General features: G+C 43.3%; 1 protein-coding gene across 3 annotated transcripts in view; it reads right to left on the reverse strand.

Annotated features, from left to right (window-relative positions):
* MRPS5 (mitochondrial ribosomal protein S5) overlaps window positions 1-12311 on the reverse strand; it is a 48905-nt gene that overhangs the window by 35064 nt on the left and 1530 nt on the right. For 2 of the 3 annotated variants that reach the window (XM_044428671.1, XM_044428673.1), the window contains exons 2-3: window positions 3944-4081; window positions 1040-1165 (exon numbers count right to left, since the gene is read on the reverse strand). In XM_044428671.1, the coding sequence (XP_044284606.1) occupies window positions 1040-1165; window positions 3944-4081 (264 nt within the window). Of the gene's footprint in view, window positions 1-1039; window positions 1166-3943; window positions 4082-5508; window positions 5617-12311 lie in introns of those variants that run through there. The other variant, XM_044428672.1, reaches the window with a different exon arrangement.

Consider the following 12311-nt stretch of genomic DNA (forward strand, 5'->3'; position numbering starts at 1 on the left):
TTTATCTCCTGCCTTTTGCCCCAAGCAGCTTCCATGTGGCTTATAGCAACAGTAAAAGCAATAAAACACACTATGACACAGCAGCAAAACCACAAAAGAAAAAGAAGAATTGAAAAAAGAGTAAGAAAAAGCAGCAGAGCTGGCCGATAAAACAGAAGCCTAAAAATATGTTCATAGGAACACATTTACATTGAAATAAGGCTTAGAGAAAAACAAAACATTAACTTCCAAGCCAATTGGGTCCAGAGCCACAGACAAAAGCCAGCATGGCATCATAATCCTTGTCTTGGCAGCTCTCATTTATCTGATTTGTCTTATTATTTAGTGGCAAAAGGTTATGTAATCAAATTAAACCCAAACAACCTCAAGGGAATGTTGTTTGACTAAAACTTTCAATATTACAGAATTTAGGGTTAGTAGAAAAGGAATCCAAACTTCTAGAATTTTCCATTCTGAAGGGTAAAGAAGAGGATGCCATAATTTTTTCAGAGACTGCTGTTTTCACCCACAATTAACTTTCACTCCCGGAAGCAATTTTCCTAAGGTAAACTTTGGTTACCAAATCTCATTAGTCTATTTTCATCCCCTGTAAAATATACATAATCTGCTCTTCCCATTTCTCCTGACTGCTCCGTGACAGCTGATTCACACAGCTTAATGCTACGGGGGGGGTGGGGAGAGTAATTTTACTCCTCTCAGTGGGGGAACTTGTAAGATGTTGGACTATATCCTTGTCTCCTGCTCAGGATATCTCCAGCCAAGCAGGCCCTCCCTCCAAGAAAGCATTCCGCAGCCTCTCCCATGTTCTCTTCCAATTAAAGTTCAGCTTTCTGTTGCTACTGCGCATGCTTGTTCCTCTTTTAACCCGCTCAGAAGTTTCATTTCTTAAGTTTCAGAGGCCCTGTGAGCATGCCAACACAATGCCCTTGCTTCTCAATGGTTCCATTTCGGCTTCCCTCCTATCAACACTAGCCGTCTGAGTTCATCATTGGAGGGACTGGAAAGAATTTCTGGGCATGTGCTCATTTCATCAGTTTACCTTCACCAATGATCTGGCCTTTGTTGAGATTCTTCCTGAACCTTTTCTTGCTCCTCTTCCCTCTTCCTTTCCTTTTACCTGTGCTGGCTTCTGCCAAATATCCTTTCCAGAGTTCATCGGCTGTCACTGTGATGAAGCAGAGTACAATTCTTATATATAGTACTTGTGGAATGAGGGGTACAACAAGTTCGAATGTCATTTAATTTTACTCTATTGGCTTGACTGTATCTCAAGGAAGCATCAGAGTATTGTTCAAACCAGTTTGCATTCCACAGCTTTGCACCAGGATCAAAACCAAGTTCCCAGGCTGTCCGTTGAGCTTACTGGACTGTACGGCACACATGTGCATCACTGCTGTCTCAACAATACTGTTCAGCCACCACCACCACCACTTGCCTACAATTTGCGAGAGTGTACGGAAATGATCAGGTGGTGTCAGCTGACATTGTTCCTAGCTGCAGTTGCCTTATTTTCCTCCATCTTTCTGCCTCCCTCTTTTGGAGCCTTCACCTTTCTCTCTGTCCTCCCAGATCCTTGACTGCTACAAACGTGTCCGCAGAGTAGAGGCACACGTTATAGCTCACCAGGGCTGGTCCTACCATTAGGTAGAGTGAGGTAGTTGCCACAGGCAGCTGCTTGGAGATGGCGGCAAAGTGTTGGAGGGGGCAGCGGCGTGCCATGTGGGTTGACCTACACTGGCTAAGCTAGGCTGCTGTCTTTAGGAGCAATGGAGGACACTGTCTCACAGCTGGCTTCTGTATATGCAATGGGAAGTTGTTCCAACTTGTTCTTTTTCTTGGGCCAGCCCAGATGCTCACCTTTGTATGTCCCCATTCACTCTTGGCCCTTTTCTTCCCAACCTGCTAAGTATGCTGGTCTTTATCTCTTTCTTTAGGCTGCTGGCCATTTTTTTCAACTCTCTGTTCACCTCTAAATACATGATGGCATGGAGAAAGGGCAAATCTCAAAATAGTCCTCCAAAGGACTGCCCACTATTGAAAAACAGAACCAAAGCTCACCCATATCTTAACTATCTAAGACAAGATGTGGCTCATAATTTAAAAAATCTAACCATACATAATGATAAAGCAAAAATGAAAAGACAAATCACCCTTGCACAAGTTAAAATCTTTAAAGAGATTCTAAAAGGAAGCAGCATTTTAAGAAGTATGATATTCTCAAAAGCATGTTTCACTGAAGTAACTAAAAACACCGTCTTTACCGAGAAGGAGCTCTCTTGGGAAGGTATGTCAGATCATGGGTGTTACAAGTGAAAAGGTGAGGTGAGTATGGAAATGAGGTCAGACCAGGGCCTCAGAGTTTTCCCAGTAGGCCCTTGTGTAGGGAGGAGATTCTTGAGATATTATAGTCCAAGACCCTTCAGGACTTTAAAAGACCAGTTAAACCCCCAAGTGCAATGGCAACCAATCAAAATCAGCCTACTATGATCTGATCAACCCGTCTTATCATAAATCCTCCTGAACCGTCTTCCAGGGCAGGGCCACAAAGCAGGTCCCCAGGGGGAACCTGTAGCCCTCCGTAAATGAGGAAACTACTACTCCCATCATCTCTTACCACTGGCCTAGCTGCCTGGGTCTGATGGAACTGGAATTCAGTAACTTCAGTGCCTCAGCTGAGTAGTCATCTGACTCAGAGGTTACTACAGCATGAGTACCTAAGGCCAGGTCCACATAGGACTTTTTCCATGAGATTATGGACATTTTTGTGGCCTGAGGCTGAGACTAGTTCATGAAAAATAACTTTCTTCAAGGACTCCAGTTGTCTTTTCTCAGCTTCCTTTCCAACTATGGGAACAGAACTCTTGTTTCCTTCTTGATCCTCAACCTATCCAGATACTCCACTTTTTTCTCCTACCATTATTTGTTCCATAATAACTTCTTTCCTTTCTCTCCCCTCATCCACTTGAACAATTCCTGCTAAAAAAGTAATAACTCACCACCCTCCCGTTCAACAGACAAGGTGGAACAGAAGAGAATCAATTCACAGTTTGTGGTGACAGGACTGCTAAGTGTAACTTCCAGTCTCTCGGAACACTCCATGCTGTGACAGTGTGCAACCAGCATCAAAGAGAATTGATCATTTCAAGCAATTTCCCGAAAATAGAACTTGGAGCTCTTTTAACTAGCCACAGGTAGAGCAGAGAGCACTCGCACATTTATCATGGGAATGAAAACATGCATGAGGCACTTAACTGCTTACAGTTAAGCACAAAATACAAAGATGTGTGTGGAAATGTGCATTTCTGAAATGGGGCAGGCTGGCAGCGCTTGCACATGGGCGTGCCATTAACCTGCCTTGCTTCAAATGGGTGCTTCTTCCCATTTCAAGGCTTCCCATAAGCAGTGCTAAATTTGTGTTGCAGAAGCAGTGGGGCCCACGTGCATAACGGAATCAGCAGGAGGGGCCATTGCAGCAAGGGCTCCATCTGGTGCTGCTCCTAGCTATACTGACACACTGATTCACTGAATTTAAAAGGCAAGGGCCTCTCAGCTCAAAGTCCATCACGAGGCCTTCTTGCACCAAACCCTCAACCAGGCAACCTGCAGTCCAGCCTCCCCTAATCTGGTGCCCTCCAGATGTTCTGAACCAGAATGATTAGAAAACATCAGGGCGTGTGCTCCAGGACGAAGCAAATGATCCTCAGACATAATTCGACCACAGGTGCCCCACTGGAACTAGGTCTGCACCAGGTTATGTATGCTGACATCCAAGGGGTTTGGTGTGGGGCTGACCCATGACATGTTGCTGCCTGAAACAAAGCAGCATGTGGAATTGGAAAGGTACCATCTTGTTCTTAGAAGTGACCCTAGAGAGCAGGAAGCTACACAAGCTCTGATTCGAATTTTAAGTCGCAGGGTTCATTTATTGTTCACAAAGACTTACATTTGTTGAAAAAGCTACTTTGTCTGCACTGCTGAACCATCACATCACGACGTGCAGAAATATAGCAATGCTTCTCTAAAGTATGTGCCAAGGTAGCATACTGGCAACTGACTCCATAACCTGGATTCAAGGTGTAACCTGTAGAGAAAAGCATAGCCTTATTACCCTAAGAAATAGGCCGGCACTCCACTGCAGAAATTTTAGTTAATTTTGATGAATAAAACAATACCTATGAAGGTGGTGGTGGTGGGGGGGGGGGAATACCTCTTCCCCTGGTGCTTTGGACAAGGTGCATAATACATCCTTAGAAAAGCCATTTCTTTATATAAAAAAGGGAAGGGGAGATGCCTCTTTTTGTAGACCATCTCCAAGCCTGTGGGCCTGGAAACTGGAGATAAGATTACGTACGTAAAGAAAGGCTGGGTCGCTTTGTACGGTACCCTCATGGGAACATGGGCAAAGTCAGGGCTGCATCTATTCCTCTGTGCAATGCATGCCAGCTTCAGGAAGGCTAAAATGAGTGGAGGATTAATGGCAGCAGCTCTGGCCCCACCCACGGACGGACATCATCCCACCTGCAGGGGGCCTAGATGCAGCCAGTTCATCCCTCCCCACCAGATATACTTCTACATGCATGGACTGCATTTTAAGGCTCTTCTGATCAAAATAATTAACATTTCTGCAGTGTCTGACAAATAAAGGTGGCAGATTTTCATTCTATTAATCCTACTGATTCAGCAGCGGCCTACTTCAGCCCAGTGAAAGCCAGGAGTCAATATTCCAGCTCCCTTTCTCCTTCATTCAGCACTCAAGAGATCACTGCGGGAGGAGCACATAAGACATGTGGATCAGACTTACCTGAACTAGACTTACCTAGTTCAGCCACCTGTTTCCCACAGGGGCCAACCAGAGGCCCTAGCAAGACAGAGGGGCAACAGTGCTTTCCTAACTGTTGTCCCTCTAACCTGGAATTCAGAGGTATGCTGCCTCCGATCCTGGAGTTAGCATAGTATCATAGAATAGTAGAGCCGGAAGGGGCCGGAGGGCCATCAGGTCCAACTCCCTGTTCAGTGCAGGACTCCACTAGTTAAACCATCCCTCTGAGATGGCTGTCCAGTGAGTCATGCAGACACCATGCCTTGTTACCATGGATAGCCAGAAGGCCTGGTGGTGATTAAGCCAAATTTGCTGTTCCTATGCACCTGGCTACATGAGTCCTGTCCAACCATTCTTTTCCTTTGTTGACGCAATGGGCGAGTCCCACTCCCCTCCTCACTCATTGCCACCACCCTCTTCTCATGGTGGGCAGTGTTCTATAGATGACAATCTCCTTTCCTGTCTCCTTGAAGGCTCTCCATGCACATCCTGGGCTGCTGCTTCTCTTGCATCTGAAGGCCACAGCCAATCCTCTCACAGATTGAGGAAGGGCAGTGGATGCAAGAAAAAGAAGCATTTTCCTTCCCAGTGAGCCCCACACCTTTGCAGTTGTATAATCAGAAGCTGCAACCCATGATTTACTTTTTTAAGTTTCTTAGATTAAAACCAGTAAGTCTCTGCAGCCTCACCACTTGTAGCACTCCTGGTCTTTTCCTTTCCTGCCCTGTCCCTCAGCCTTCCACTTAGGGAGGATCATGAAGGTTCCTGGCAGTCATAACCCATGCAAACTCAAAAGTCCCAATTCTGTTAAGAGTTATCTTTTCTGCAGCTCTTTTAAGGGGAGGGGCACAGTCCAGTAGCAATGACTTTGCATGCCAACAGTCTTAGGTTCTCTCTCTGGCATCTCCAGATAAAAAATAGCACAGGAAGATCAGGTGATGAGCTCCGAGAGAGCCGCTCACAGCCAGCATATGCTAAATGGACAAAACCCCTAACCTGACATAAGGAAGTTCCTCAACTCCCATTAAGGCAAGATTTCTGCTATTCTTATCACAGACATCTACACTGCGAATAATTTATCTGGTCACCAATACACTGAATGATGTAACCATTTCTGACAACATCTAAGGAAAACACAATGCAGGCTTCTATCTGATGGAAATGAACATTAAAATGATAGTCTGGCAGAGATATTTATACATTCTGAATCTGTCTTCATAAAAGTCTAGGAAGATTGGCTAGACAACGGATAGTGACTTGCCCAGGAATATCTAATATTTTTCACAGAGGCATGATAACTTGACACTGAAGCGCCTAATTATTTCGTGCAGGAAAGCAGTGCCCTGGAGAAATAGACCAGATTGTCTTTATGATTAGGGAGAACATCTGTCTGCTTCCAAGACATGAGATGGCTCTGCACCTTAACTATCAACATCAGGGATGTGGGCAGCTGACTAACCAACATGGTCACCAGGATCCAGGCAGCTAGGCAGGAATCTAAAGTCCAAACAAATCCAGATCTTTATCCAACAGTCCAAGTCAGTGAGAGGAGTAGAAGAACAAGAGGTGAAAAGCATAGTCAAGCAAGTCATGGGTAAAGAATCTGAGGAAGCAATGCAAACAGGAACAGGTAACTAAGGGGCGGAGCAGGAGTAGGAATGGGAGTAGAACAGGGACTGGGAAACTAGGCAAGGTCCCAGAACAGGAATAGGAGCAGGATCAAGAGCAGGGTCTAGGCATGGGAGCAAGGTCCCAGAGTTCAGGCTGTGATGAGCAAGGAGCACTGCAACAAGCCTGGACACCTTTGTTGCTGAAGCAGCTTCTGGAGGGAAGAGACACTTATACAGCTCTTCCCCCTAGGGCTCCCAGGTGGTGCTCATAAGGGTCCTGGCTGCTGCAGTAGCTTGAGGGAGTAATCCTGTAACTACCAGGGCTGCTATGCTGGTGCTTGGCCAGCAGAAGGAGCACTAAAGCTGCCTCAGATCCTGACATTAACCCATTATCTTATTCTTCTGGCTTATAAAAGTGGTTTGCTAGTGAAACTCTGATGGCTTAGTAAACCAAGCTTGGTGGTTCAAGGGTACAATTGAGGTTGTGTAAACATTGCCAGATGATTATAACCACCAGTCCATGCCACCCTGGCCTACAAAGCCTGACCCTCAGGGCTTACTTCTCAGCTCAAGCAACTTGTTTCTGGTCTGAGAGGAAGTTCATGCTTCCCTGGAGCTTGACCTCTCTGATTTTGACTGTGTACTTTCCTCCAGAGCTTGTCTGCGGTTCGCACCATGCTCCTGGCCCATCTGGACTGAGAGCTGATACTCCCCTGTGCTGCTGATTCCTGAAACCCGAATGCCAAGAGCATGGCCCTTACTGAGACCTAACAGAAGGAGTCCAGTATTGAGTGAAAACTAGAGTGTTGTCAAGAGGGAGAAAAAGATGCTGATTCCAAGAAAGAGTTCAATACAGGAACAGAAAACAGAACATGAAGACAACTGTGTACAAAAGCTGTTCAATACAGAAATGGATTTCAACCGGATGAGAATGGGCAATTCATACAAAGACAATTAGGAGAAAAAGCGATTACCAGACAATAAGCACAAGAATTATAACATTGCTAGGGATGCCGTTTCAGAGCTGTTTATACAACCAGTAACCATAGATGTCATCATCATCTTCATTAGTCTTAACTAGGGTTGTCAGCTAATTACTTTAATTAAAGTATTCTTGTTAATCAAGCTCTTGTCTTTCAACCAGACTAAGTGGAAAAGCATGTTCATATCACCATAAACTCAATCTAGGTGCCATTTTGAGGGGTTTGTGCTAATAGGCAATCCCATACTTCATTTGCATTGATTTCAATGAGCTCAGGAATGCCTATTTCTGTAAGGGATTGGGCTGGAAGCCTTACAAAACGTGGTAATCAAACCCTTCGTGCATTCTTCTATAGCAAGGTTAAAAACATCCTCATATTAGCACACTGAGAAATCATTTTATAAAAGAATATGACCTGGTTTACATATATGGACAACTCAGAGTATGACTTGCATATAACAATGCAAGAGAAAAAAACATGGTTTGTTGCTGGGATGTAAACTCTGGGTTGTTTGAAGTTAAAAAAAAATCCTACAGTTAACTATAGTGCAGGGCTTGCATGTAACCCTTGATTCAACAACCACACTTGGATTGTCACTGCGCTTGAACAAAGCCAGTATGTAGAACTAGTGAGGTGGCCACATAAACAGTTATGGCTTATGAAACATTAGATGAGGGGCTCATACACGTTTCCTCTGCCTTTTCCTTAATAATACCTCTTTCTTGGGATTTTCAGCAGAAAACCTTGGGCTGAAATAGCTGTAATGTTCTCGGAAAATTAATGTACACAGAAACTTAATTAAGCTGCAAGGTTGCAGCTCTAAAAACTTCAAGTTCTATTGATTTTGTCTTCTAGTAGGCAACAAACTTTTTCACTATATTTTTCTATATCTTTTATCTGAACAAAAAACAAACAGGGAAAAAGCAAACTGTATTCTAAAACATAACATGTACATTACACAAGACCTTTGAAGAATGCACAGTCTAGTTACTCAGAATTCTACATTTGATTCAGAATGCTACCTCATTTAAGGGGCACAATGACCTTTACTTTAAGATATGACAACACCTTATAGCGTAATGGGTCGCCTTAATTTTTAGAAAATCCTAGCTTAGCATTGCATCAACGCCTGACAGCAGATCACAGTAAATAAAGAGAAAGGCCACTTGTTATTTTCTTCTACTGTCCTTAGGGAAAGCAAATCAAAAGTAAAGAAGCAGAGGCACAAAATTTAATATTCTTCGGCAAGTACTGCTAGCAAAACCAAGCCAGGCACTCTTCCAGCTACATACAGGGAGAGCCCTGGAGCTAGCCAGCTGCCAGCAGAGGTTCAAATCCACAGAAAATTCCACACTATTGCTATGTATTCAAGATGCTTTCTAGCACATAATTCATAATCCATATTAAAGGGCTTTTTAACCTCTCCCACTTTTAGTGTACTGTGTGAATGAAAAAAATGAGTTTTAAACCCTTCTACAAGGGGTTTTTTTTTTAAACTGATGCATACTTAGATAGGCAAGTGGATTTTCAGTGCATTTCAACAATTTTCCTGGATGATTTATGTCACCTGAAAACAGATACACTCCTTAAGCAACTAGCTTCCCATAGGTATGTACATGTTTGGGAATGTTTTTCCCCCCTTATGTTAATGGCTTTTTTACCAATTGGTTAGGTATTCCTAAGTTTACAACACACAGGCAACTAGGTCATGCAGGACTTCATACTAACTGTGTTAGAAAAGGAGGATTCTTGCATCAGCAATTTCACCCTGTTAATGCAGAACATCTTAAAAAGAAGACAGCCCTTTTCGCCCTTTCTGGGAAAGGAGTGGTCAACTTAATTGGAGTTGTAGGCCAAAACCTCTAGAAGGCCACACGCTGCCAACTTTTGCTGTGGGAACTAGTCTTGCCAGGTCTATGCAGCCTCCAGGATCAGTGCACTAATTTCTTTCACCAATTTCATTCATTTGTTAGATTTATAGCATAACTTTTTGCTGTTGCAATGAACTGAAACCAGTTTATATAATCCTCTTCTTCTCCATTTTATCCTCACAACAACCCTGTGAAGTTGGTTAGGCTGAGAATCAGTGATTGGCCCAAAGTCACCAAGTGAGCTGTTAGTTTCCTGTAAAGGTGGGAAGAAAGTCTTGGCAGGTTCATCGAATAGTTGGTAATGACAAGAGCACTTTAATATTCACCAGCAATTTCAGGCCATAAGCCCTTTGAATGAGTGGGCGAGGTACACAGGGGGAAGGATCAAAGTCCCTGTTCACAACCAGGTATGGACCTGGGGTAGAAGAAATATTAAGGTTTCAGTCAGGATAGATAAAAATCAATGATCTTTTTTTTAACAATTGATTATTTGGATTTAAATCAATTTTTATTTAAATTGGATTTTAAATAATGTTTTTTGGAGAAAAATCTATCTAAAGATAGTCTCCTATTTAAGATACATAATAGTCCAAAGGTTATTCATCATGAAATAAGGATTAGTTTTTAATAACACAGCATGAGGCTATATATTCATGCAATGTTTAATTATTTTGGTAAATTAATTCCATTAATCCATTTACAATATCATGCTCTTCCAGAGGTTTCTGTAAGATAATTGGACAATGTTTCTTTCTAGAAGGTATTATCACAGATGCTTGGTTTTGCAGTTCTCAAACCTGGGAATTTGTGACTGCATAAATCATATGCCTCTTCTTCACAGCAAAAATGTTATAAAATAAACATACAGAGTTGAGAAAAAGACCTTAATCCCATTGTTCCTTTGCAAATCCATGTACACAGAATCAACCCCTTAGCACTTAAGAGGTAAGTGCTAAAAATAAATGAATAGAAAAAGAGTTGGGAGTGGAATAGCTCTGTACAAGAAGTTAAGTTTGAGGAGCAAGGGGCAAGCAGTAAAAATGAAAGTGAACCCTTTTGAGCAGAATACTTCACAAGTCTTTGGATCTTCCTGTGTACGAGGTGTGTCCAGGAAGTAATGAAAATGAAGTCCCTACACTCAAGAGGGGCTCTGTGAAGGGAGAAGCTGGCCAAGGTCACTTGGGGTGGGGTGCCAGGTATACGCTAAAACACGGATCGGTTGCATTCCAGCCCTGTCAGTCGAGACATTCTTTTTTGTGACACCGTTCAAGTGCCTCATATTAAGAAAAATGCGAGTTTGGAACAGCGATACATGATAAAAATTTTTAAAACTGGGTAAAAGCACATCAGAAACTTTGGAAATGGTGAGGAAAGGTTATGGAAAAGCTGTGCTATCATCTGCACAATTGTACCAATGGCACAAGTTGAGATTGGCTCAAGTTGAGATTGGCTCAACCTGGATCCTTCATCATGACAGCGCCACTGAGTCACAGTGCTCTGGCTGTCAGAGAGTTTTTGGCTGAAAAACACATCACGGTGCTTCCCCATCCATCCTACAGCTTTGACTTGGCTCCTTGCGACTTTTTCATCTTCCCAAAGATGAAGAACGGTTTGAAAGGACTCTTTTTTTGGTAGTGTGGATAATATCCAAAGGCCACTATGCAGGCTCAGAATGCTATCCCACTTGAAGACTTCAAGAGACGCTATGACGAATGTAAAAATCACTGGGAACATTGTGTATACTCATAAGGCACATACTTTGAAGGAGACAATGTTCAATTGTAAAACATTTCAATAAAATAATTTTAAAAATATCATTCTCATTACTCTCTGGACACACCTCGTATAGTCTGAGGTTTATCATATTATTGTTTTCCTGGAGAAGAAAACCTATAAGGGCAACATGCAGTAAGAGAGACCCAGACTGGGGATATTTTAAAGAATTTCTTCTAGATAAGGCAAATTATGTGGAAAACCATGATTTAAATCTAGTCTTACTGACTACTGATTTAAATCAAATCCACCCTGGTTTCAGTCCTACACTACCACTGAGGAAACTCTGGTAACTACAGTCCGACTTATTTCTGAGGGGACATGCATGTAATTGCCTGTATTAGTTCACACAGAAGCTAGCAGGTAAGCTAATGCTGTCCACCCTTCAACCTTTGCTCATCTCAAAACATCAACCCTGTTAAAAAAATAAAAAGGACAGGCTGTACTGTTGAGAGAGGGCACGGCATTCAACACACTGGAGCCAATGAAGTGATGTGGAAAATTTCCAGTGCTTTACTTGTTCAGGTTACAAGTCTATTAGTAAAAATAAATGGATGCCCATTGTAAATGCAAATATTAGGCAAGCTCGTCAGTTTGAAAATTGAAATTAATGTTTTTCAGGAGATTATCATTGGTACAGTGGTACCTCAGCTCAAGAATACTTTGGTTCATGACCAAATTGGGTCGTGAACAAATATTTCATAAAAATTTTAACTCAGGTTGCGAATTGCACTTTGGGTGGTGACCATGATCGCACCCGTCTCCCCCACCCCAAGTGAGGCGATGGCCACAATAGTGCAGGGGGAGGGGGGGGAGATGGCTGAGATCGTGCCTGTCTTTCCTGCAGGAGCGCACCCACAATCTCGGCCATCTCCCCCCCAGCACAATCGCGCCTGTCTCCCCCGCAGTGCACCCACATTCATGCCCATCACTCCCTCCCCCAGCGCGCCCCATTTGCGCCTGTCTCTCCCTCCCCCAGCACACCCATGATCACACCGTCTCTCCTCTCCCCTCCCCTCCGGCGTGCTGGGATGACAGGTGTGATCATGGTTGTGCTGGGGGGGGCGGGGAGATAGCCGCGCTCGTGCTCAGGGTAGGGAGATGGCATGATCTTTGTTGTTCTTTGTCACTTTGCTTCACATTTTTCTGATTAAAAAAATAGTTACAGAATGGATTAACCTTATTTACATTGAACCTTATGGGGAAATTTAACTTGGCTCACAACCATTTTGGGTCACGACCAGAGTCCTGGAAC

The sequence above is a fragment of the Varanus komodoensis genome, unplaced genomic scaffold (assembly GCF_004798865.1).
Source record: "Varanus komodoensis strain SLA01 unplaced genomic scaffold, ASM479886v1 scaffold2, whole genome shotgun sequence".
In the NCBI taxonomy this organism is placed as follows: Eukaryota; Metazoa; Chordata; class Lepidosauria; order Squamata; family Varanidae; genus Varanus; species Varanus komodoensis.